Source organism: Panicum virgatum, chromosome 7N (genome assembly GCF_016808335.1).
Source record: "Panicum virgatum strain AP13 chromosome 7N, P.virgatum_v5, whole genome shotgun sequence".
NCBI classification, from domain to species: domain Eukaryota; kingdom Viridiplantae; phylum Streptophyta; class Magnoliopsida; order Poales; family Poaceae; genus Panicum; species Panicum virgatum.
In genome coordinates, this window is record NC_053151.1 from 44,016,013 (window position 1) to 44,042,564 (window position 26,552).

Consider the following 26,552-nt stretch of genomic DNA (forward strand, 5'->3'; position numbering starts at 1 on the left):
CTCTTTGTCACCTCGTAGCAAATGAGTTAGGATATTAGATATATAAAAATGGATACTATTATGAATCTTAATTGGATGCTCCAACATGTGTGTAGATAGACAAACATTAGTGAGAGTCTATCTATATAAAATATGCGGCTAAAACATTGAAAGTAAGGATACACCTCTAGTTGCTATTTCTGCAAAACAAACCACCAGCCAAATGCCGTGCATGTCTAGGTTTGTGGGCTAAGTTATACCCATTGGTCGGGTAAGCCTTGCTGAGTATTAGTATACTTAGGGTTTGTTGCCACAATTATTATTTCAGGGCACCCGGACGTCGACTTCTGCCCCTGCTGTGTCAAGTTCATCCGCCGGGATGCAGAGGGGTGGGAGGTGGTGGAGACTGGAGCGAGACCCTTAGGTTAGGGGATTGTAGGGTTGTACACTCGAGGGCAGAGTATTCAGCCTCTCTGTTTTGCGTAGACCGATCTGACCGGCCCGTGGGACCGGTCTGACCGGTGGAGGCGGCAGAATGGTGCCAACCGGTCTGACCGGTTGGGTGAACCGGTCCGACCGGTCGAGAAGGATCATAACTGGTGATAGTTAGAATAGATGTATGACCTTTTGATTTCGAACTTCAGACCATCTATTGTAAAGTTTTGTAAATTAATTGCATATATTTGAACTCGGTTTATAAAACTTATTGTTTCGTTTTCATTGAGTTTATATTTTCAAGTAATATGTCGTGCTTGTACCATCTGCGCCCACCTTCGCGTGGGACTACCAGTGATGTTTCGATCGGGCCGTGGGTTGAGAAAGAATCGACAAATTAAACCGTTAAGCTAATGCGCCCGATGTGTTCAAATGACGGCCATTATGCTTAATTAGAGATTTAATTTGGCGGTTCCGTCGCACTCGGTGGCTCGAAGATACACGAGTAATGAGCTGAATATTCCTCTGACGGCGAGAAAACTGATCAGGTCAAGACAGATGGTTCCCGTGGCTAGCTAGTGCCGAGGCTAATTAAGCACATTTCCGCGGAAAGGTCGGAGCAGCAGAATAGTACTAGACTGGGGGGCAAGGCAAGTTACCACGGCAGCACGTTGTCTGGCGAGGGGAAAAAAATGTCCAGCAGGTCGTAGTGCAAGAGGTTTTCAGGCATTCAGCAGCAGGCTCGCGTAAATCGCGCACGTGCGGATTAGGCTAACCGAGCGCTAAACACGCGTATGGTGCTTAGTTGCTTACCCGTTCGCTGTCTCCCCGCGTATAAAAGCCCCGGTGCTTCGCCTCTCCTGTCCATCCCAGCTCGGCAGCTCGATCCCGCAGACAGCACTCGCAGCAGGCTCAGCAGGCCCTCCCGCGCCGCAGCTCCCGGCCGGCCGGGTGTTCGATCCGAGAGAAGCGCGCGACCGAGCTTCCTCTCCGGGGGGAAGATTTTCAGCGTAGTTTCGGCGTAGGTTGCAGCGGAAATGGACGCCGGCGACGCCATGGAGAGAGGCCGGCGCTCGCCGCGGCTGCCCGAGGTGCGTGCGTGTGCCACTGGCTCTAGCTACTTCAAGAGCTCATAACAATCTCTCACCTCTCAGTAGGGTTTTTTTTTTGCATTGGTTGGATTGAATTGCTTGCCACCAGTTTGTGCCTGACAGGGCGCTGAAGCCATCCGGCTGTCTTCCTTAGGTCCAGCTGGACGCTAGAACCAAATGCGACATCACAGATTATTATTAGCTAGGCCCGTTGCCTTGACCAGCTGCCGTACTGCATGTTGTGTCTCGTGAAGAAACCATCTGCAGAACCGACCGCATGCGTAGCAAGCAACCAAGGTTTAGGCGTGTCTCGCGGCAGCAGCGAGCAACCAAGATAACGTACCGCGCTACGGCAAAACACAATAACCCAGAGCCTCTTTACTGTGCCCTTGCGTGTTTCGTCATTGGTCTGGGTCTGCACAGGGTCACGGGGGATGGGTTGCTGACAACCGCCTCGCAGTCGAGGAGCGTAACGACTCAATAAGCAGCCGACTTTTCACCCAAAGTGAAAAAAAGGAATAAGGTTGCAGATGTCAACAAATTAAAAGCGGCAGAGCACACTTTGTCACTGCTTTACACACGTCACAACACCCAAAAAAGTATTACCCTCTTTGTTTTGTGAATTCTTTCTAAAAAGGAGCTGTATGTATGCTCACAAATTTGGGTGCTGGGAGGTAAAAAAACTTGATGCTAGCAGGTGGAGAACATGTATTTTTTTAATGGTCGGTGGCGATCACGTGTTCACGTTCATGATTAAGAAAGGATTCTGAAGTTCATGTTGGTTGTAACTTGCACAAGAAGAGCAGAGTTTTTAGCTTTATTTGTGACCGTTTGTAATAATCACAAAACTTTGCAGAGCCGGAGCCCAAAGACGATTGAGGACGAAAGCCTCACGGTGCCACTCATTCAGGACAAGAAAACTGGAAGCAAAGCACCGGCGATAGTTCTAGGTGAGCTCCAAGTTTCTTCACACAGAACCATTAAGACAGCTACTGCAATTTACTCTACTGCCATCTGTGGAAGTGCTTTCGTCCTCTAAGAGGCATCCAAAAGTTTCCTATAAATGCCGAAAGAATAAACATTGGAATTTTTGTTTCTGTAGGATTTCAGTGCTTAGAGAGCACAGCATTCAATGGCATCGGTACGAACCTGGTGGTGTACCTCGAGACCGTCCTGCACGGCACCAATGTTGCCAGTGCGTCCAATGTCACCTCCTGGTTCGGAACCAGCTACCTGACCCCGGTCTTCGGCGCCATCGTCGCGGACACGTTCTGGGGCAACTACAACACCATCCTCGTCTCCCTCGTCATCTACCTTCTCGTAAGCAATTTTCAAATTCAAACCAAAATCACGTCGACACGATACGAAAGCATATCCAAACATATTCGAACTGTAAATTTGCTTAGCGAACTTTGCATTAATCTGATCGGCGCAGGGTATGATGCTGGTCACCTTCTCGGCGTTCCTGCCGGCCACGGATCTCTGCGGGGTGGGCTCGTCGTGCCACCCCGTGCTGGGCGCGAAGAACACGGCCTTCCTCGGCCTCTACCTCGTGGCGTTCGGCAGCGGCGGCGTGCGCGCGGCGATCATGCCGTTCGGCGCGGCGCAGTACGACGACGACAACGCCGTGGACCGGGAGCGCAAGATGTCCTTCTTCAGCTGGTACTACGTCTGCGTGGACTTCGGCATGATCGTCTCGGGCGTGTTCATCGTGTGGATCCAGCAGAACATCAGCTGGGGCCTCGGCTTCGGCATCGCCACCGCCTGCATCGCGCTCGCCTTCGCCGGCTTCGTGCTCGCCACGCCCATGTACAAGCGCAGCATGCCCACCGGCACGCCGCTCAAGAGCCTGGCCAAGGTCGTGGTCGCCGCGTTCAGGAAGGTCAGCCTCCGCGTCCCCGCCGACGCCGGCATCCTCCACGAGGTGCACGGCAAAGTCGTCGACCAGCCCAAGATCGCGCACACCGACGAGTTCGCGTTCCTCGACAAGGCGGCCGTGGTCGCGGGCTCCGACCTGGAGGAGGTGGTGGTGACGGGCGACGCCGCGGGGTCGTGGAGGCTGTGCACGGTGACGCAGGTGGAGGAGCTCAAGATCCTGCTGCGGCTGCTGCCGATCTGGGCGACGAGCATCGTGCTGTCGGCGGCGTACGCGCAGCTGAACACGACGTTCGTGCAGCAGGGCGGCGTGATGGACATGCGGGTGCTGTCGTTCACCATCCCGGCGGCGTCGATGGTGTCCTTCGAGGTGCTCTGCGTCCTGGCCTGGGTGCTGATCTACGGGTCGGTGATCGTGCCGGCGCTCCGGGCCATCTCCCCGGCGCGCGCCGAGCCGTCGCAGCTGCAGCGGATGGGCGCGGGGCGGCTGCTGATGGCGTGCGCGATGGCCGTGGCGGCGCTGGTGGAGACGAAGCGGCTGGCCGCCGCGGGGCGCGGCGAGGCCACGAGCATCGCGTGGCAGATGCCGCAGTACTTCGTGCTGGCCGGCGCGGAGGTGCTGTGCTACATCGCGCAGCTGGAGTTCTTCTACAGCGAGGCCCCCGACGCGATGAAGAGCTTGTGCACGTCCCTGGCGCTGCTCACCGTGGCGCTGGGGAGCTACATGAGCTCGCTCATCTACGCCGCCGTGGACGCGCTGACGGCGACGGGCGGGCGGCCCGGGTGGATCGCCGACGACCTCGACGAGGGCCACCTGGACTACTTCTTCTGGACCATGGCGGCGCTGTGCACGCTCAACTTCGTCGTGTACAGCGCCTTCGCCAGGAACTACAAGGTCAAGACGGTCGTGTCGTGATCCAGCTAGAGCTAGTTAGCGCAGGTGCACGAGGGTCGGGATCGTGTTACGTGGTAGCGATGGGATCCTTATTTTTTAATTTGGCTTCCGTTTCTTTTTCTTTTTGGTTTTTTGGCCGTGTAACCCCTTATTTAGTTGCCTTCCAAATTCCAAAATTTTACAAAATTCTCCGTCACATCGAATCTTTGAACGCATACATGAAGTATTAAATATAGCTAAACAAAGTAACTAATTACACAATTTGTCTATAATTTGCAAGATGAATCTTTTAAGTCTAGTTAAACTATGATCGGATAATAATTACCAAATATAAACGAAAGTACTACAGTACTTTACACTCAAAACTTTATGCATCTAAACAAAGACTAAGTTGAAACATGGATGGGCAACAGGACATCCATGCATCATATGTTATGCCTCAGAAAAAAAAAGTGCAATGCTACTGGACATTTGCGGACGAATCGTTGGGTCTGCATTTCTGTTTGCTTGCTTGTTCTTGGTGAGTACTTTTGGGCCTCGGAATGCCGGTGGCAGTGTCGGGCCAAACAGTATTCGTACAAGGTGGGCTGCTTATACGGGCCACACTATGTACCGGAGACCAATAAAATCGTCAGCCGGGAAGTACAGATTCAACTCTGAATAAATTCCGGCATAATCATAGAGCAAATATTCCGCGACAGCAGCACCAAAGTCATTCGATTTTCGAAATTCAAAATAAACGCATCGTTTTCAGACGCAGCTTTACGCCGTAGTAGACTTCCGATCTCCAGGAGTACTATTGAAGAGATGAGAGAAAGTGAGCCACGTGGCCTCCTGTGGTTCGACCAACAGGATACACAGTAGGCCGATAACGTGGGGTCCAGTGCCTTCGGAAAAATTCCCAGGAAATGAACAGGCCGCCAACGGTCGGGCTCCTCGAATTCAAATCCGCCCGTATTTGCTTTTATATCTGACCCCCACGCTCCCTTCCTCCGCTTTTCCGGATGACCAACGCCGGATTCCAAACAGCCGCGCACCCAGCTGAACCCAAACTAGATCCGGCGAGAGGGGAGGTGGAGGCTAGGCGGCGGAGAGGAGAAGAAGGCGTCGCACTGTCGCAGGAGGAGGATCGGATCGCCGCCGCCCGCAGCAAGAAGAGGACGAGGCAGCATGGACTTCCTCGCGCTCCCCCGCCGCGACCTGCAGGCGCTGTGCAAGCGCAACGGCATCCGCGCCAACATGACCAACGTCGCCATGGCCGAGGCCCTCGCCGCGCTCCCCACGGTAAGGATGGCGTCCCCCGCTTGCCCGTCCCGTCACGCTCGTCGATCGCTAGATCTGGGTGCGGTTATTTACTTGCTGGCTTATCGAAGAGTTTGTCAAGCAGACGGTCGCCGTGACTAAACCGGCGGTTAGGGCGGTGGCAGAGGAGGAGGAGCCGCGGCTGGAGGAGAAGCAGGGGAGTCCGCTCCCTCGCGGCCGCCGCGTCACGGCAAAATCATCGGGCCCCATCATGCCGAGCGATGCCAAGGAAGAGGATGCGACCCGGGAGCCGTACGAGGAGGATGCGTCCGAGCTCGACGTGGGGCGCCGTGGTGCTAGCCGGCGCGCTCGCCCCGCGCCGGCCGTGCCTAAGCCAACAAGCAAGGCGTCAACAGAAGAGGAGAAACAGGGGAACCAGCTCTCAAGCGCCCGCCGCGTGGATGACGGTGAGGTGGGGGAGGATCTGAAGCTGGAGGCGAACATGGAGAACGCACCTGCCCATGTTGTGGGGCGGCAGGGTGCAAGTCGCCGCGCTCGGCCCGCGTCGGCAGCCAAGTCCGCTGGTGCAGGGGCGGGCGAGGAGGACCTCAAGCAGGAGGCGGCTACGGATGATGCGCCAGCCCTTTGCGTGGGCGGAGCGGTCCTAGCCGGCGCGCTCGGCCCGCACTAGCTTTGGCTGCACCCCAGGGCAAGGTAGTAGCTGAAGAGGAGCAGACTGCACTGATCCCACGCGGCCGCCATGCCAAGGCCAAGTCGACTGAGCCAATCAAGCCGAATGACGGCGAGGAGGGTGAAAAGGCGGGTACGGAGCTGGAGAAGGAGCAGGTAGACGTCCCAGCACTAGGCGTGGGTCGTCGCTGTGCGAGCCGGTATGCTCGGTGCACGCTTGCTATGGCTGCGCCGGCAGGCAAGGTAGCAGCGGAGGAGAAGCCGAGAGCCCCGATCCCACGCGGCCACAGAGTCGATGTCAAGTCCCCCGAGGTTATCAGGCTGGACGACAGTGACGAGGAGGAAAAGGAGGATGCAAAGCTGGAGGAGAAGAATGAAGGCGCGCCAGCAATTGGAGTGAGTTGGCATGGTGCCAGCCGACGCACTCCCGCCCATGTACAAGCTCCGGCTACGACCAGAAGGGCTTCACCTTCAACAAGTACAACTGAGATAGGGGATGTGGCTGGGGAGGCCCTGCCCATCCGAGCCACTCGCCAGCGTAGGCCGACTATGAAAGCAGCTGCCGCAGCAGAGGAGAAGGTGCCACGAAAGGCAACAAGAAGGGTGGTAAAGAAGACTGTTTCCCAGCAGGAGAAACAAGGAAAACCAGAAGGTGAGAAGATTGATTTGATCCTAATCAATTTATTCATGTGCACAAAATAAATGCTGTATTTAGTTATGCCAATGTTTTTTTTGCTGAATCAGATGCCGTCTCTGATGCAGAGGCTGTGCCTGCACCAGTTTCTGAAGTAGGATGTGGTAATCCTGAAGACTCGGAAGAGGCTTCTGGTCCTCAGAATAGAGAGCACAAGCAAGAAGACAAAGGTGAGACATGCTGTCATTCACATGATGTGCCCGTTTTCATTTCTTTTTGGTACCTGTTTTGTCGTGGGCTGATATAGCTATTTTTGTATTTATTGTTGTTCAATTTGAAATGTCAGTGGTGATCATTGAGGATGAGAAACTGATGGAAGAGACCCCGGCACAATAGCAAATGGAATGCATGGATTATTCAACACTACAAGAACAGCAAATGGATGTTGAGAAGTTTCCTACTCCCTTGGCCAGCCATGAAAGTGAAATGGGGAATTTCAATGAGGTACCACATGACACAGAGGAAACCAATGAGGTTAATACAGAAGTTGATCTTGTCGGTCAGCAGAAGGAAGATATCAGTATTGAGTTGCAGGCTGACTTGGCAGGTGTGTCTGTTGTTGATTGCTCAGGGAATATTGATCTGTTTGCTGAAGAGGAGACCAACGAGGTCAATACTGAGGATGGTCTTTCTTGTCTGGACAAGGAAGATGTGGCTGTTGATGCGACGTTGCCTGACACGGTGGCTGGTGTCATTACTTCTGTTTGCTCAAGCAATACCAGGTGCGATGAAGTGGAGAAATCAGGAGATATAACTAGTGACATGCATGAGAGCCTAGTTGCATTGGATGAGGATGGTGAGGAAACAAACTTCTATGCTGATAAATTGAGTGAAGTGGTCATTGGTGACGATGTGTCCCAAGTCACGGTGACAGACAACAATGTTGTTCAGGAGGAAACAATGCCACATAGCACAGCTGCAATGCATGATGATGTCGAGGGGGATCAGTTCCAAACTGTTTTTGTTCATGCTGATCAAGTAGTGGCTGCTGGCAGTCTGCTGGAAGTGAAAATGACAGATTGTGAAGCTGAGGAGGAGAAGACAGCACTGATCATTGATGAGCAGCAACAGATCACAGTTACAATGGATGAAGATGCTGTTGATATTCATTTCAAAACTGATGTTGTCCAAGCCGATGAGCAAAAGGAAGAGGTAACTATTGATGACGTGCCAGAATTCACATGGAAAGATGTTGAAGTTGTCGAGGATGATAAGACAGTTGTGATCACTAAGGAGGTGCCACAGATCATAGATGCAATGGATGAGAATGTCGAGGGAGATCAATTCCAAAATGGTTTTGTTCATGCTGATCAAATAGTCACTTCTAACAACATACCGGATCTAAAAGTAACAGATTGTGAAGTTGTTGAGCAGGAGAAGACAACACTGATCATTGATAAGAAGCAACAAAGCACAGTTATAATGGATGATGATCTTGTTGGTAATCATTGCGAAACTGATGCTGTCCATGCTAATGAACTGAAGGAAGTTGCAGCTACTGAAGAAGTGCCACAACTCACAGGCACAACAGATTACGTTTCTGATGAGAACAAGGTAGTTGTGATCACTGAGGAGGTGACACACTGCACTGGTACAATGGATGAGTGTATTCAGGAAAATCATTTTGAAATTTGTTTCCTTCAAGATGATGAATTGGATAATGCAGTTGTTAATGACAACGTGTCAGAAGTCACGGGGATAGATGGAGCTGCCAAGAATACCTTCACCTGTGATATTCCACAAGAGCTAAACATTGCAGAAGGATATAATGATCACATGACCCAAACATTGCTTGACAATGTCACTGAGTCCACGTGCAACAACATTATCACTGTGGAGCCAACAGTGTTTGTATCCGAGGGTACATCAGTGTGCAACACCAGCAGTGAGAAGAACACTACTGAACCGGTGGCAGTGCAAGAAGAGAAGGGATTGAAGGAGGTCAAGAAATCTATGGATTTGAATAACCTTAGCCTAGGCCAGCTTAGAGCCAAGCTCAAGAAGAAGCTCAACGCCAAGAAGGTACTGAACCGATTTTTGTATCATTCTAGTATCCGATTTGAATACTGACTGCCTTATAATATGCAGAACAAAGAAGCAAAGAGGGTGGCCCTCGCCAGGGTGGATGAGAATGTGTGTCGATCCCACTCAAAGGTGCAGCAGCAAAAGTTGAATCTGAAACAGCATTAACCTGGAGAAGAAGCTCTAATATATTCCGTCTGCATGCCATATAGTATGAGTATGAGGTTGTGGTGAAACTGTGGTTTCTCCGACCTTAGCATCTAACTTTTATGTGTCCATGTTCTTTCATGTGTTTGCGTGTTTGCTTGAAGAGAGGCATGAGACGATTCGGCTGTATTTTGTCCAAGTCAGATCGTTGGCTAGTACCCAGCCTTGAAGTGTGAGTGGTTTGCTGGTGTTGGTTGCCTGTCTTATTTTGATCTTCTATTACTGATTGGGAAAACTTGCTAATATATAGTATTTTATAATGTATCTTGTGCGATAACAAGGTAGCATTAGACATTATGCAACATTTGCCCATTGTGTTGGAAATGATTTATGAAGCATCGTTTGCTCAATGTGATATCCTATTTTGTGTATGCAAGAAGTTAACCGTCAACTTTGTTCTCTGTTTCGGTGTTTCCCTACAAATCCCTTCCTGAGCTTCCTGAAGGTATGACAAGTTCAGACTTCAGTTTCGTCAGAATGCTTTTCTGTCAGTTCAGTAAGGATATAAAACGGTGCATACCATTTAGAGGTCGCCGACTGCCATTCTGGATCCGGCTGCTGATTTCATTCATGATCCTAATTAGCGCCAAAACAATGTTTAATTCCTATTTACTGACGGTAAGCTGTATTTTCTTCATGTTCCAGCCGATGCCTGAGACTATGAGGGCTGGATTGCCTGTTTGTAAGGGGATATTCAGGAGGATTTAATTTGAAACAAAGTTGAGGAAAGTGGTGTAGGTCTAGCACTAGTTTTTCAACCTGGATCCGTCTTCGATTAATATATCTGAATCCCTTCAACTGTCATGCTGTTCTTTCTATTGCTGATGCCTTCTTCTGACGTACTACATGAACTTCATACTTGAGAAATGAGAACCAAGCTGGGAACAGATAAGCTGCTTCAGCAACAGATACCATACCACCAGACATTATCTGAACTTGAAAATAATCTGAACATGAAGCAAAATGCTCCGAGCTTTTCTGTCACAACAAGAATCCACATGATTGCTGTTCCTGAGGCACCGCATGTTCTTGAATCCTGCACGCATCTTCAATCAGATTGGAATGTGGCCACCTGATGCAGCTCGACCACAGGAGATTCAAGACATGGAAACACGTTGATCATACACGAACTACTCCCACTCAGTGGCAACTGTGCCACCACATGGGAACTTAACCCAGGATACCCTAGCCATGAAACACCAACCACACCGATTCAGTCACAGCAACGTTGCAGGGTCCGTTAGCAACCGCAGTCGCCGATTCAGCCATGTGGGTTTCTTTCTCCCTCACAAGTCGTCCTCAGCCCTGAATGCCACTACTCCAGGGACACAGTGACAGCGATTTCAAACCAGAACAAAAAAATCAGCCGTACACGCACACATCTGGAATCTTAGCAGTTGGCAGGTGTGAAAGAGCATCAGGCCCATAAACACACGCGTCAAGTGCTTGTAGAACTGTTTGTCACAGGTGTTTCACAGCCACAGGGAACACCACTCACCAGCACACATCCGAGTGTTTCAGCACACATGTGACCAATTTGTAATTTACGCCATAGAATTCAATTATCTGTGCATGGTTGAGTTTGGTGGGACAAAACATATCTAACATGCAGAATTGCTGCAGATCAATAGGAGCAGATCAGGGGGGGGGGGGGAGTTGAAAGAAGCAATGGTTGAAGAATGCCAGCAACTTCTATTGGGGTATGCTCAGGTGAGTGATAACAGCGGTATCTTATCACGACAGGTGTATCTGTAAACTAGTCAGCTAACAGCATCTAGTGTGATCTTTACGGCTACTAGCAAGCAGGACACGAAACATGCACAACCAAGGATCCAGATACTTATAACACTGATAAGAATACAGGTACATCACATCCACAAGCAGCACGGGCACACACCTCCTGCTTGCTCTTATTACAGGCACGAGCATCATTTTTGTACAGCCGCTACCGGTCCTGAGGCCCGTCATGCCCGATTACTCACACAGTCACACCACGATAATAGAAACCAGTACTACTATAAGCACAGCGCCACAGCCAGAGCCACTACTAACCAAGCAGTATTATAGCTATAAGCAAGGGAGCCCGGCTGAGCAGAGTGATAGGCGTATCAGCGCCAGGCTCTCCCTGCCTTATCAGCAAGGCAGCGCGCCGGCTGCGAGCGTCCGGCCGTCGCGCCTCAGGCGACGGGCGGCGGCTTCTCGACGTCCTCCAGGGGGCGGAACCACACCTTCTGGTCCAGCACCGTGCCCGGAGCATCCGCGGCGGCGTCCGGCGCGCCGGCGGCAGGCAGCGTGGCGTCCACCGCGGCCGGGCCGAAGACGCCGGTCCTGGGGTGGGGGGCCCAGTACTTGTCGGGGTTGGCGGCGCCGCCGATCACATCGTCCGGCACGAACGCGGGGCGCACCTGGTCCTCCAGGTTCTTGTCGTACACCGAGGCGTGCACGGCCCTCCTGCACACCGCACACGCCGACCAACAGGTCCGGTCAGAATGGTCGATGAACAAGAACAGACTCGTGGCTGACAGTGATTAGTGAGAACAACGTGATAACAAGAGCGCTTGACATATCTGATGAAAGAATATTCGTTTCGGAAGGAACTATGAGAGACCGATCCAAACAACTACTACTGATCTGATGTGCGCAGATTGAGCCGATAATTGCGATGCCCTATCATGTTAAGCTAGGATTAAAGTTGCTCATAAGAAAGTGCAAAATGATACGAGCTATGCGTACATATTTCAATTGTCACGATAAAAAACCTCGCCACGAGACATGTCACGACAAAAAACAGCGACCGGAACAAGGAAAACCCGGATCCCAATCCTGAATCAAGATTACTGCTAGCACTTGTGTTTCATGTTTGGAAAAAATTTTGAAGACCCGCGAGGCGTTGGAGGCCAAGTCCGACGGCGCCATCCATAAGATTTCAGCCCATCTCTCAAAGTCTTAAGTCAATTATCAATGGGCGGCCCATGGCGACGGCGCACGTGATGCGCGGCCCCGCCTCCACCCGCTCCTCCACGCACGGCCCGCGCCTGCACGCGGGCGGCGGTGAAGAGGACACGCGATGTGTTCGGTGAGTGCGGATAAGCGCGGCACGAGGACTCGACTACTGGAGGAGGGTCCCTCTCTGGGTCTCTCTCCACCGCGTACGGACGGGATCCGATCGCGAGTCCATCCGTGCCGTACCACGGCCAGCCATCCCGCACCGTCCGATGGACCTGCCACCTAGCGCCCCCCCCCCCCCCCCCCCACCACCACAGCCCACAGCAAATCCGGGCATCCCCGGCGATGATGGGAATCGTACGGGCCGGGTGCGAAAGGGCAGGGGGGTAGCCCCGCCGTCCCAGGAGGCTTCTGGTCCCGGGCCCCTCCTCTTCACTCTCCTGCCTTCTCCCTCACTCCCCGTCCACGGTCTTCTTTTTTCTCTCCTGATAATGATCCATGGTTTTCTTCGAGTGGAAACCAAGGTCGAAGGAAACCAAGGGAAACCTGAGGGCAGTGGCGGATGCAGGATGAGAGAGAATGAAGCTGAAACAATAGATATGCTGATTTGTGTGAAGATTTAATGATAATTTAAGATTTTTGCTACAGTAATTTACATGTAATTAAGGGCTTGGGGGCTGCCCCCTTTGGATCCGCCGCTGCCTGAGCGGGTGGCGGGTGGAGCGAGCGACAACTACCGCGCACCAGAGTCCAGAGACACCAGACCCATCCCTCATCCGTCCGCCACCGAGAACTTTTCTGAAAGCGAAGCGTTGCCTGCGTTGGGCAGCTAGCTCCGTGTGCACGTCCGGTGTGAGCGTGACTGTGTCGCCACTGCCTCTCATCCCCTTTGTGTGGGTGTGGGTGTGGGTGCGCCTGGAGCTGGAGTGTATCCAGTGCGGGGCTTGGCCTTTTCCTCCCTGGCAGAGGCAGGGTTTTTTTTTTTGGGCGGATTTGACAGTCTGAAGTGGGCAGGAAAAAATATCTCCGTGGATGTCGATCTCACGATTGGGGGAGTGTCGTCTGCTGGTTCAAGCGTGCAAGGCGATCAGGTGCAAAGCTCCCATTCCTGGTACACCCTCTTTCGATTGTGTTCTCAGACAGGCCAGACTTGATAGGATTAATTTAACAAGCTGGGCGATGGTCCCAAAATACAGGTTGCATATGTAGATCATGCTAGAAAATAATCCTTCTACAATTGTAAGGTTGTATACTTCTGAAAAACCTTGCTAGGTTGTGCTGGCATAGCAGCTGGACATCTTGCAGCATAGTAAATCAATAAAAAAACAAGATCTTTTTTTTTTGCTGAATCAGTGGTTAACCACGAAGCTAAATGGTCCTGCATCTCCCGTGTCGCAGGAAAAGCTGCAGGAGACACTACCCGAGGCAGGAACCCAAAGCAAAGCTAAAAAAAAGTGGCCTAAAAAGCAAATCTCTCTGCCGCAACGAGATCTTGGACGAACTGAGCAAGAACAAGCGCCTAGAAATCTACTGCCTCCTATGTGATGTGAGCAAACGAACGAAAAGAGATCGGCTGCCTCTCGGGGCATGTACCTCGGGGAGGCGGCCTTGCCGGCCAGGACGCGGCTGACGAAGCTCCCAGCGATCGCCCGCCCCTTGAAGCTAGCTGCTGCTGCCATGCAAGGACCGGCCGTTCGGGAGGAAGGGCAAGCGCGGGAGAGGAGTCACCGGACGAACAGCAGCACAGCCCTCTGCTGCGAGATGGGGGAAGAAGTCGAAAGGGTGTGGTGGTGGGTTTCCAATTCCCTGGCCAGGGCCCCCTTTTATAGCGCCCGGGGCCCGGGAGGCCTGCGGGCGGGCGCTGAGCACGCCGGTGTCGGCGTGTCGCCACACCACCGCGCAGGCCATTTTACTAGAACATTCGGCGCACGATGCGGCCCTACTATTTCAACAATCAAATATAAATAATTATAAAATAAAAAAATTAAAATTAAAATATATGTATAATATAAGATGAATTCAATCCGAAACCACCACATTCGGTAGTAAATACAACATCAACATGTTAACATCGTCTAGCCAGTTTGATTGAGAAGCATCAAAGTCAACTCTGAGCTGATCCTTTCCATGTGTTTCAAGTCACCAAAAGGATTTGCTTGTGCCCTTGGAATTGATGACATATTTACGGATTCAATTTGCAGCCCATGAACTGTGAATGGAAAAGTAAGTTCAGCTTGCTGCATAATACTAAAGAATGAAAACCTGGCTGATGGTAGAGAAGAGATGTACCTCCATAACTGGGTAGCCACTTAGCTGCTTCAAATTCAATGGAGAAGAGAAAACCAGAGAGTTTTCTGGGGTTTTAATATCCCATAGGCTAACTCTTTCAGGTCCTTCTCCATACTCATGTTCATCCCATTCTACCTGCAAGTTGCGCCATTTTGAGTTCGCCCATCACATTGGTTCATAGTCACAAACTCCGACAGTTGTACCAGTGCATCTGCAATATAGAGCAATTTTATTTGAAATTGTCATGCAATGCGCACCCTACCATTTCAATTGTTAAATCCAGCAATAGAATCAAATAAATATTAGAGAGCAAGGATGCATGCTTCTTGTTTAAGCATTTGAGGAATGCTCAGGTTTGAAAATTTCTTCAAAGGGTTTGTTACAAGTAAAACAATCTCAATGCATACCGCCTATCCTCTGGATGCAACAACTTCTATTGGCAATTTTCCAACCTGTTAAGAAGCCACACAAGAAAATTAGAAATAAACATAGGAGAGCAGGAAGAATAACAAAACCAGGGGCCTTCTGTTGCACAATGAGGACATGATACAGGCATTATACTCCAAAGTCAAAACCTATCACAAAGACCACAAATGAGTATAAGGAAATACAGGTGCAGGGTGTGCATTATGGTACTCGTGTACTCTATACAGCATAGTGGCAGTCTAAATTGTGCATATGTACTCAAATTCCTATTGTTCCTGGGATGTGAAAATAATGAATGACTTTTTCTAACATAAGGATGACAAGTGCATGAACATTTAGATCAACACCTTTCATTTCCTTTTCAATTTTCTTTGCTGTTGCATGAAGGCATCATCACAAATGCATTAGTGAATTTCTTTTAAAGAAATTTAGGATGAAATTCACACATTTAAGAATAAATTCTCAAGCCTTATGTCACAATACTTCCAAAAATTAATATTTGAAAACCACGATTGCTATTCTCAAAGAGTGTAATTTTGCCACATGTAAGAACCATGGCTAACTACCATAACACAACCAGAAATTCCTCAAGAGCATGTGGCAATGAAACAACCTAACAAAAAGTTTTTTGTCCAGAGTGCTATAACATGTGAAATTTCCAAATTTACAAGCGAAGAGAAGTAACTGCACATACCAAGTCCTATTGCTCTAGTATCATTTTGATTCAATGCATTGTTACTGCCAAAGTATGAATTTAATTCGCATATTCCATCCTGCAATTCCTAATGGAACAAAACAACTCTGAGGCAGACCACACTGATAACATAGCTATTGCCCCGGCTCATGAATCACGACACCACGAGTCCATTTTGTATCAGGAAGACAAAGGAAAAAAAGCAATAATTTGAGGAAATAGCAAGTGAAGATGCTGCAGAATATTTGTCTTCAACTGATTTACTTATTACTTAGAGAGTAAAGTTACTAATTTCAAGAAACACATATTGTAATTTTGTGACTATGCATATCCAGCATGCATACAGTTCTATAGGCGTCCAAGTGGGTAAGAAATTCAGACCTCCCAGGATGCTAGACTCTTCATGTAGGGAGGAAGTTGCTCGTACTCCTCCTTTGACGCCGTTATCATTTCTTTGAACGAATTGCATTCATGGAGTTAACAGTGAAAAAAATCAGAATGATCAAGATTTGATCTGTCTTTAAAACATCCAAGACATTCATGCTAATCACCTTGATCACTTCTTTCATTTTGGGGAGCTATAAGTTGAGATTCCTTAATGATATTTTGTCCAGCATCAGACTGAATAGTATAGAGCATTAAAAAATAAATTGGGATATTTTTAACATGAGACTAAAATAAGGAAAGGAAAATTAGAGGTAAACAAATAACAGTGGAGAAGCGTGAAAGGTGATAGCTATAGATATATGAATGGGTTTCTTTCTATTGCATTTCAGGATTATTGTAAAGCTTCTTCGGGTTTCACAATAATCTGTGACTGCAAAATCCTAGCAAATTATCACTATTCAAGCAAAAAATTAGCAGCTAATAAGAAATAAGAAATGCTAATACTTTCCTACTATCTGGCTCCCAAGAGCCTGAATTTGAAGGCGCAAACTTGGAGCATGGAAGGCTGAAAAGCTAGGAACATTCAGAACATGGCAGAGTAGCAGATTATACCACGGCAATATAATAGCAGGCGAAAGATTATAGAAGATAAATCGATTTATCTCTCCATGATCCATCCATCATCAGGTAGTAGTAATTTTAATGAGCAAATGACAAGACACGATTAACAACAAAGAGTAACATTTTTTTTATACAAGATCTGGCAAACAACTGAAGACAAGAAAGGAAAGCAAGAGCCGGGCACACCTGAAGAGCAACTTGCCGGCGATGAACCCACTGCAGGCGAAATCCGTGACCTGCACGAGCAGCAGCGGGTCCGAGGGGCGGAACCCGTCGGCGCCGAGGCTAACGGAGAGCTCGCCTAGCAGCTGCGCCCCGGAGGGCGGGGCCAGCGGCGAGCTCGTCCAGCAGCGGCGCGCCGGAGGGCAGGTCAAGGAGCTCGACGTCCACCAGGAAGCCAGCCAATGTGGTGACGAACACCATGCCCTCGCCCGTGCAGGCGATGTGCAGCTGCCCACCGCCCTCGTCGCCGACGGCAACGGTTGGCTACCGGTTTGAGCGCCTTGCAGCGACGCACCTCACGCTTGTAGCAGCGTCACCGCTGGTCGACGCATTGCCGAACCTCGCGCGCCGCGGCCCCCTCCACTTCCACTGCCTCTTTCCGCGCGTCTTCCACCTCCGCGCCCTGCTCTCTCTCTCTCGCTAACCCCCACCACCGCGGACCTCTGCGCCGTCACCAACTCTCCCTCCCGCTGGCGATCTGGATCTTGCGAGAGCGAGCAGCAGGGGCAGAGAGTAGGAGGAGCGCCGGCAGGGAGATGTGACAGAAGCAGGCGGAGAGAGGAAGGGGAGTGGAGGCGGAGAGGGAGAGGGAGAAGGGGAGTGGAGGTGGCGGCGGGGAGCAGGAGAGCGAGGGAGTGGGCTGCGGCCGGGAGGAGGGAGAGGGGGTAGGGTTCGGGACTTCGGGTGGGGTGGGAGGGCGTAAACGAAAAAGTACCTGGGGGGATTTTTGCAAACACAACAGTGTTATAAGATTTTCTCTTCTTTGTGTGGAAATAAACATTAATTTGAGGGTCTTTGTAAAAAATTTACGAATGTGGGTACTGTGCACTCCGGGTGGAATGGGTTTATCTATAATTTTTATAAAATAGGAGTACTTTTTTGCAAAATTGCCAGAGCTCGCGGTATCGCGACACGCGTCCCGTTTTTCCCGTGGGATGCGGGGAGAGGAGCGCAGGGCAGTGGACTTTAACCATTCCGATTAGAACCGGACCGGTCATCGAACCGGCGAGGGTCTCGGTTCACTGGTTCAACCATTTAGAACCGGTTGAACTGCCGGTTCAATAGTACTGGACCGTTTGAGTGAACCGGCCACAAATACATTTGAACCGGTCATATATGTATGTATATATACATACTAATATGCAAATACACAAGTTGCATCACAAGTTTAAGTGTTTAACATGTGATCCACAAATTCAAATAACAAGTCTTCTCAAGAGAAAGAGATAGTTAACACTTAACATACATCACATAACTGAAATCCGAGGCTTTATTGTTGTTTACCAAGTATATGAAATATGTGTATGAAAACATAAAGACTAGAAAGTAATTCAAATATTCACAACTGCAAAAATATCTTGAATGCTAAAATAAAATACGTCATTGCGAAGAGCTCATTCAGATAATCAAAATAGATATATTATTCATCTAATTTGGAGTTCATTTAAAGAAGTTATGAAATTTTGAATTTGAATGCGCTTACGTTAGCTAATATCTTGCCAACACACAAAAGTCAACATGGAGCTGCCCCAAGCCCCCAACCACCCACCGCGCATGCACATTTCAGATTCCAAACATGAGGAGACAGCGGGCCCACCGGTGCATGCTGCACTCCACGTCTCCATCAGGCATCAACATGGGCTGTGTTTAGGGGTGTTTAGAAACAGGGACTTTAAAAAAGTCCTAAGGACTTTTTAGTATTTAGAAGTATTAAATAAATATTAATTATAAAACTAACTGCAGAATCCTGGGGCTAAACTGCGAGACGAATCTAATGAGGTATCTTAATCTATGATTAGCGAATGGTTACTATAGCATCACTGTAGTAAATTATGAATTAATTAGGCTCATTAGATTCGTCTCGCGAAAAAACACTCAGCTGTCAAAAAACATTTATAAACATATTTTATTTAATACTATAAAATAGTAAGATTCCTTTTGATGTGATAGGGACTTCTGAAAAAAAGTCCTGGAGCCAAACAAGGCCTTAGATATGCGAAAATCTGTTAAAAAAGATCACATCGGACACTGTAGTATACTGTAATATTTTTCATTAGTTTGTGGTAAATATTGTTCTATTATAGGCTAACTAGGCTTAAAAAATTCATCTCGCAACGTACATCAAAACTATATAATTAATTTTTTTATTTAACTACATTGAGTACTCAATGCATGAGTTATTTGTTATATTTAATATTTTGATGTGATTTCGATGTGATGGAAAGTTTGGAAGAATAAGAGTGAAGTGAACACAGCCATGCAGCAGTGAAGCCACGCTCTACGGACTACAGCGAAGCAGCACGCGCAGAGTCGCAGACCGGAACGGTTCGCAAGAAACCGACGGGTTCATGGTTCCACCAAAAACCGGTCGGTTTAACAGTTTTTACCGGTTCGATTACACAGACCGTCTTTTAAGTGAACCGGACGGTTTAGGCTCTGGTTCGATCTTTTAACAGTCCGACCGCCGGTCCAGTTCAGTTTTAATAACTAGGGCCTGGCTTGCTACTGCTACCGCAAATCCGCAATAGTCCTGGCTACCGCTGCATAAACAAAAAGGAAACTTACCTGTAAACCCGTAAATAGAAAAAAAGACATCACATCGAATGTTTCGACATATGATTAAAATATTAAATGAAGTCTATTTACAAAACTTTTTGCATAGATGGGCTGTAAATCGCGAGACAAATCTAATGAGCATACTTAATTTATGATTTACAACAGTGATGCTACAATAACCATCCACTAATTATGAATTAATCATGAATTAATTAGTATCATTAGATTCGTCTCACGATTTACAAAATTTTGTAAATAAATTTTGTTTAGTACTTTAAATTAATAAAATTTCGTCGCAATTTTTTTTTGTTCTATCTAAACACGGCCGGAGCATAGTTTTTACGGCGGTGGGAGGAGAGCGAGAGCCGCAGTGACGGCGACCGGTGGCGGTCACCGCGATGGGGACCAGGGTTCACGTATCCGACCGGTGACCGGTAACCGCCGGCCTCCGGTTCCGGTATACCGGTCCGGTTTGGCCGGTTACCGGTCGGAACCGGTGGAATTCAAATTTGAATTCAAACTTCCCCGTTCAACCGGTTCCGATCGGTATGCCGGTCGGTTAGACCGGTATACCGGCCGGTTTGGCCGGTATACCGGCCGGTTTGGATGGTAACCGGCCGGTTTGACCGGTACAGGTCAAATTCAAATTTTTTTCTTTTTTTTTTAAATTCAAATGCCCACAAAGTATACTAAATAAATGTTTGTACAACATATTTTAGTCTAAATGAACCCTCCAACTCTTTTTTATACTACTTTTACATTGTATTTGTATACTTTCGTATGCACGTTTTTTTTATTTAACTTATAAATTCCGCAAACCATACTAAATGAACGAATTTTTGAGAAAATTTGACACCATTAGATTCATCACACCTTGAAATATTTTTAGGAATTTTTTGAGAATTTTTCATTTTTTTGAATTCAAATTCAAAATTTGAATTTGGACCGGTTGGGAACCGGTCGGAACCGGAACCGGTCCGGACCGGTTTGACCGGTTACCGGTCAAACCGGACCGGTTCCCACCGGTAAGGTTAACCATGATGGGGACGCCCAGCTGCGCGACGGAGAAGTACCTACCAACGGCCAGCGGCGTCGCTGTCCGGAGGGAGACGGCCACCTTGGGGCCTCTACCAACGCTGGGCCGGCCGGCCGATCGGCGGGCCGGGTTAACGTCAAGTTGTCAACGTATGTGATGACCTCGCGTTGCTGCTAGTGCTAGCCTGCTAGTGTTGTGTGTCCTCAGGAGATGGCGCTTTCCGTGTTGCGTTTCTTTGATGGCAAGTGCGTGTAGAAATAAAATTACTGACCCGGCTATTCTTTCTTTCGTTGAGCGGCTGACCCGACTATTCTGGTCGCGCAGCCAGTAATGGCACACGTAACGCAGTACTAATTGTTTATTTGTTTGTCTAATAATTGCTTATTTTAAGGATCGTGCTATTCAATTCGTGACAGGGAAATGGACGGTGGGTGGTTTACCAAAGAGGTTGGGGGAGAAACTGTTGAACAATAATTCTTCGCATGAAGGTGGAGATAAGGAGATTTCGACCGGTACTGGTCAAATGTAGATTTTTTTTGTCAACCATATACGTTTTAGGTAATGATAACCTTCATCTTAAATTATTGAGCTCTTTTACAATGATTGTAAAGTACCAATAGGTACTTTCAGATACTTTTACTTTGAACTTTTTTTATAACCGTTGATATATAGAAAGTATTTATAAAAATTAAATTAAATTAGTATTCGGTCCCATTTTTGGTATATTTTATCCAAGGTACTTCTAGGTACTTCCTACCTTCATCATCGTAGAATTTTATCAGATGGACGGCTCCTATTTTTTTCAATCATTGTAAAAATTCTTTAAAAATTTCTTTAAATTATTAGTTGTTTTAACTATTCTAAATTTTTAATTTTTGCTATGCATCTACACATATAATATATCTAGCTGCATAATAAATTCTATTAATTTAGAAAAGTCAAAACAACTAATAATTTAGAATGGAGACATTACCTTCTATGATTTAGTATATTTCTATGCAGCAGATCGATATCAAGGTTCACTTTACTTGCTGGTGAAATTTGAGGCTTAGAAAACCCGGTGCACTCAAGTGAGTTGCTTTAAACGCCAATGCACATTTCCTTTTCATCCCGTCTCTATCTCATCGACAGTTTTATATGCTGTAGAAGCTATTGCAAGTACAGTACTCATGACAATCACAGAGGAGATTCGAGAAACCTTCAAAAACAAATAGCCAGTCCCTGTCCCAAGCTTTTGCTTGATCAACCAAGCGAAGCCAACAGCCAATGAGGCGCCGGATCTCGTCTTCTTCGCGGCGCCGTACAGTGGTTACCTGGTGGGGCGTACAGTACCAGCGACTGTACCCAGATCCTGTTTTTCTATTTTTTTTTATCAGAGGTCCTGTTAGTGGGGCACCTCGCCTCTGCTCCCTCCCTTCAGAATATGCCGCCGTGAGATGCTCCTGCTGACGCAGCGCCGACCAACCGTCAGCCCGCACGTGCCGTGCTCGTGTGCGCTGGGGGGACGCCACGGATCAGGTTGACACCACAGCACGGATTATGTGACCGATTATTCAAGTTCACCGCGCAGTTTCAGGGTGCGTTTAGTTTGTGAAAAAAAATTGCACAGTAACCATCACATCGAATTTTCGAACACATATATGAAACATTAAATATAATTAAAAAATAATTAATTACATAGTTTAATTGATTACCACGAGACTAATCTTTTAAATCTAATTAATATATAATTAGACATTAATTATCAAATAACAACGAAATATGCTACAGTATCGAAACTCATCACCAACTAACCACCCCCCCGGACTGCAGATTTGAGGTTTCCTTTCGATCAATTCCGAAAAGGACCGCAGCTTCCATGAATTGCGTCGACCCTGCAGATGAAAATCCTTTCCCTTTATCTTTTGAAGGGGGAGATCAAAACCTTTATGCAATGTGCCTGCCTTAAAAATCTTGGCAGGTTATTCACCATTCTCGCTGGGTCGAGCTAGACGCCGGAACGACGAAGGAAGCGTCTGCGGCAGCCCGCACGGTCCAGTTCTTTTTCTTTTTTTTCCCCCCTGCCGGCGACGTCCAGCGGGCCAGGGCTATCTGCAGCAGCCGTTCCGGCACGTCCCATGGCCCATGCCAATGCCATACGCTATCCCCTGGATAAAGCACCGTGCAGGCACAAGTCACACGTAACGGACGCAGGCGCAGCCGTTCGTCGTCGTGGTCGTGGCGCGTGCGTCATCCGTGCCGTTGCGGTATGCACCGCTGACCCATGCATCGAACCTGGCTCCACGCCACCATGCCGCTTGGGCGCAGCGCATGGCCGGTGCAGGCGCTCGACGCGTCGCGCTCCCACGGCACGCGATGGCACCGCCCTCGAGCGCCACCGCGCGCGCGCGGGCGGATGCGGTGTGATGATGCCGATGGTGGGTGACGTACGGGCTCGGGCGGTGGAAGAGCGGAACCAGATGCGGCTTGTACGAGGTGCGCCCCGGCGCACTCGGACCACGGACCGGTCGCTACTGGCCTACTGCGGCGACGGACCGTCCGTCCGGCGCCGCGGTGACGGGCCGATGCGATCGGAAAAAGTGAAAAAACCAATCACACCGGCGCCGTTGGTGTTGGCGAACCTGCCCGTGGTGGATCATGGGACCGGATCGCCAAAATCAAGTACAGCTGTACAAGGATTCCTGGACAACCTTAATTGTACGCTGGATTGCGGCCGCAACTTTAGTTATTACAAGACAAAGGGGAATGAGGTGCTGTGGTTTGTGGTTATGGAGCCCTATTCCTTGCGCTTTTATGCCATGCTTTCCCAGCGCACGACGACGCCATCTCCCCCCGCGACGTGATTCCTTCGCTTGACATTTCTGTTCCGGCGCACCAGTTCCACCACCACTTGCGCAGGCCGTGCCGTGCAACGCCGTGCCACGGAGATGCACGACGTCGCGGCCACGGCTCAACCGGGGACGCTCGCGCCCCTTTACACGCGCTGTTGGATGCGCGACGAGCACAGGTACCAGCCAAAAGATGATGATACCTCCAGCACGATGCCCTGGTGCAGGAGCCTCCCTCCGGGACGAGAGGATAAGATAAGCATCCGGCCGGCCATGCACGGCACGACTTGTCACCTTCGCCGGTCGTGAACGTAGTCTTCCGTCTACGCTTTGAATCGCCGCGACGAAAATGACGCGGCTCACCGGCCGCGCTTGAATTTTGTACGGGGAGCCCACGATCACCACCGCGCGGAGCAGGCGGAACGTCAAAAGTGTGGCCATGACCGACGTGTCGAGATGATTGATCCATCCGGTCGTGCGAGAATTTCCTTGGAGGTCGGCACACGTTTCAACCATCCCATCTCCTTGATGTGGATGTACCCTTTTGTTTATTGTGACGAGACTTCCAAAGGGTTACTCAGGCTTTTTGTTGTTGACACGGTACACTGTCTCTGTTCTCCTCTCGGATCCAAACTTCTTGTGGCCCAATCGTTGTTCGCATACCCCCTGGACTTGTTCACGCGGGCCGCTTCAGTGGAGCGCACCCGTTCGATCGAAAAGACACAGCCCAATCAGTGTTAGGCGGCTGGGCCATAAGCCCATAATCAACTCCAGGGCACAAAGCTCAAGCAAAACGATCACACAGCTGCACTGAGCTCGGCTTTAAGTGGGCCTCCAAATTGCCCGAAAGGCCCAAAGCCACCATGCGCACCGCGTAGCGAAACTGAGCCGCTATATAACGCGGCCGTGTCGAAACCCTAAGCCGCCGCCATTCCTCAGGCTTCCAAACCCTACCCACACCACCCCGCCGCCGCCGCTCCCAGCTCCCGAGCAAGCAGCCGCCATGCCGCCCAAGTTGGACCCCTCTCAGGTGGTGGAGGTCTTCGTCCGCGTGACGGGCGGCGAGGTCGGCGCGGCGTCGTCGCTGGCCCCTAAGATCGGCCCGCTCGGACTCTCCCCGAAGAAGATCGGAGAGGACATCGCCAAGGAGACCGCCAAGGACTGGAAGGGCCTCCGCGTCACCGTCAAGCTCACCGTCCAGAACCGCCAGGCCAAGGTCTCCGTCGTGCCCTCCGCCGCGGCGCTCGTCATCAAGGCGCTAAAGGAGCCCGAGAGGGACAGGAAGAAGGTCAAGAACATCAAGCACAGCGGCAACATCAGCCTCGATGACGTCATCGAGATCGCCAGGACCATGAGGGTCAGGTCCATGGCCAAGGAGATGGCCGGGACCGTCAAGGAGATCCTCGGCACCTGCGTCAGCGTCGGCTGCACCGTCGACGGCAAGGACCCCAAGGATCTGCAGCAGGAGATCGACGATGGGGAGGTCGAAATCCCCTCCGCGTAAAGGTGAAATACGTCAGCTCTTCGTTTTACATTCGTTGTTTCGCGCCATAGCTAGAACTGAAATGAAACCAATGCTTGTCATACTCTGTAATTTGTTCTAGGACTTGTTGCCGTAAGCCGCTCGAAAGCCAAATTCAGCATTGATCCCTGTTCATTCTTTATGTATTGCTTTGGGATTACCAAAGCTGGAAACTTTAGAGTCGCCACATTGGTTCTTGTAGTGATGCATAATCGTCTATCACGGTATGCTGTTGGTTGATGGATTCTATTTTCAATAAATCGTACTCTGAATCTTGGCATGTGACTATTGAAAAGTTTTTTTTCGACAAACAACTATTGAAAAGTTCAAATGGTCATTCTATTCAATTCTCTGTTACCTGTAATTTGGGAAGTTTATCTGTATGCATTTGTTTATGAGGAACAGTCTAATGAAATGATGTGATTTAATGTTCGTGGGGACATGTTTATACACGACTTCACCATGCTCTTTTTTCATCACTGCTATTCATTTCTGTGGCCTGATTATTTGATGTTTCTCCAAATGGTTGCCCTGTATTGCATAGGAATCATCTATTTATCTCCAGCCTGTACTTTTTTTTTGGCAACAATATAATGGTAGTATTGCTTATGTAGTTATGTTCTATGGCAGCCTACATGTTATAGTTGACTGACATATTTTTACTAGCGATGTTCCTTTTCTTCATGTGTTGTGAAGAAATCCATCACATATATCGTCTATAATTAGTTTGTTCTCTATGCAGGCTAGACATCTAAGGAGATTATCATCAGATGCAACTGAAGTGTTCTGTTCCGTCTGCTGTCTATTTACCTTACCAAACAATGTGGCTGCGCCTATTTTTGTCTTGCGTTAGTAGTTATGCTGTGAGAGACCTCAATGTTACTACTGCATCCATTTGGAGTCTGGAATGGAGTTTTAAGCACTCGCTCATTTTATCTCTATACTGCCTGTCAGGCGGAAGTTCCATATACCTTTTTGTTCCCTTGATTTGAGTGGTTCTGTTCCTTGCTTTCGTATTTTTCTTGTCAATACTGCGTGCAACAATTGCCTGGTTATTAAAACGACGTTTAAACGTCGTGAAAACGATGTTTTCACGAGAAAACGTTTTTGTGAAATCGACGTTTAAACGTTAAAACGTCCGTTTAAACAATAAAATGTCCATCGTTTTGTTAAAATCTACTCTCTATTCGTTTCGTCGTTTTAATAACCCTGAACAATTGTCAGTTTATGCGCTGAACACGGAAGATGACCTGATGCCTGAAGCGTTGCCAGTCTGCTATGCTTTTCTACTCTTTTCCTTATCTAATCACGCTAATCTTCTGCTTCTGTTTGTCATAATCGTTCTTGCCCACTGGGCTGTTTTAGCTCAAAGGCTTCCATAACTCGATTCTACAGCAACCGCGTGCTGGTAAATGCAAGAAGCGCTCAAACCAACTTTTTACATTCAGTTGTAAAACTGTGACAAATTGTGAGACTAGACCATGGCAGCACAGCTCTGAGATAGTGACCTTCAAAACCCCGCCTAGATCATGGCAGCACAGCTCTCAGATGGTGACCTTCGAAAACCCGCATTGGTTGCTGTCCGCGGCCTGCATGATACTAAAATGGAAGCATCATGCCTGCGTGCAGGATCAACTTGTCAAGTTACTTGCAAGTTTGCGTGCAGGATCAACTTGTCAAGTTACTTGCAAGTTTGCGTGTCCGAATGAAACAAGTAGAAGTACTTGTCATGTTGTCATTCCCATCGGGCGTTGATATGTATTAGGATAGGCGTCATGCCCTTAGGCTTTAGCTTCAAAGCCAGAGTCCAATTCAGAATCTGTCCAAGCCTGAAAGTTGTGTTCAGTGTCACCATAGCTTCCAGCTAATCCATAATCAACGGTGCAGCGTACTAA

The 26,552-nt window shown here is 48.8% G+C and overlaps 4 protein-coding genes and 1 long non-coding RNA gene across 6 annotated transcripts; 3 read left to right on the forward strand and 2 right to left on the reverse strand.

The window, feature by feature from the left end:
- Positions 1–1,296: 1,296 nt before the first annotated feature.
- On the forward strand, positions 1,297–4,430 carry LOC120681507 (protein NRT1/ PTR FAMILY 8.3-like). The gene is made up of 4 exons (XM_039963017.1): positions 1,297–1,505; positions 2,362–2,455; positions 2,608–2,825; positions 2,941–4,430. Exons 1-4 carry the CDS (start codon positions 1,452–1,454, stop codon positions 4,294–4,296), a joined length of 1,722 nt encoding a protein of 573 aa, XP_039818951.1. The 5' UTR covers positions 1,297–1,451; the 3' UTR covers positions 4,297–4,430.
- A 1,606-nt stretch (positions 4,431–6,036) lies between these two features.
- On the forward strand, positions 6,037–9,388 carry LOC120681506. 2 transcript variants are annotated; one of them, XM_039963015.1, is made up of 4 exons: positions 6,037–6,859; positions 6,952–7,071; positions 7,188–8,923; positions 8,990–9,388. In XM_039963015.1, exons 3-4 carry the CDS (start codon positions 7,241–7,243, stop codon positions 9,089–9,091), a joined length of 1,785 nt encoding a protein of 594 aa, XP_039818949.1. In that variant the 5' UTR covers positions 6,037–6,859; positions 6,952–7,071; positions 7,188–7,240; the 3' UTR covers positions 9,092–9,388. The 2 variants fall into 2 exon arrangements, with proteins under 2 accessions (XP_039818949.1, XP_039818950.1); XM_039963016.1 differs by having other exon boundaries at positions 6,970–7,071.
- Positions 9,389–10,947: 1,559 nt separating this feature from the next.
- On the reverse strand, positions 10,948–13,954 carry LOC120681508 (late embryogenesis abundant protein At5g17165-like). The gene is made up of 2 exons (XM_039963018.1): positions 13,670–13,954; positions 10,948–11,581 (listed from the first exon to the last, which is right to left on the reverse strand). Exons 1-2 carry the CDS (start codon positions 13,753–13,755, stop codon positions 11,308–11,310), a joined length of 360 nt encoding a protein of 119 aa, XP_039818952.1. The 5' UTR covers positions 13,756–13,954; the 3' UTR covers positions 10,948–11,307.
- A 168-nt stretch (positions 13,955–14,122) lies between these two features.
- Positions 14,123–17,124, reverse strand: LOC120684005. Its single transcript, XR_005679024.1, has 3 exons — positions 14,773–17,124; positions 14,366–14,576; positions 14,123–14,285 (listed from the first exon to the last, which is right to left on the reverse strand). It is a non-coding gene; the product is annotated as an uncharacterized LOC120684005 (long non-coding RNA).
- A 6,926-nt stretch (positions 17,125–24,050) lies between these two features.
- LOC120682562 (60S ribosomal protein L12-1-like) lies at positions 24,051–25,625 on the forward strand. Its single transcript, XM_039964520.1, has 2 exons — positions 24,051–24,641; positions 25,400–25,625. Exon 1 carries the CDS (start codon positions 24,139–24,141, stop codon positions 24,637–24,639), a length of 501 nt encoding a protein of 166 aa, XP_039820454.1. The 5' UTR covers positions 24,051–24,138; the 3' UTR covers positions 24,640–24,641; positions 25,400–25,625.
- Positions 25,626–26,552: the final 927 nt, after the last annotated feature.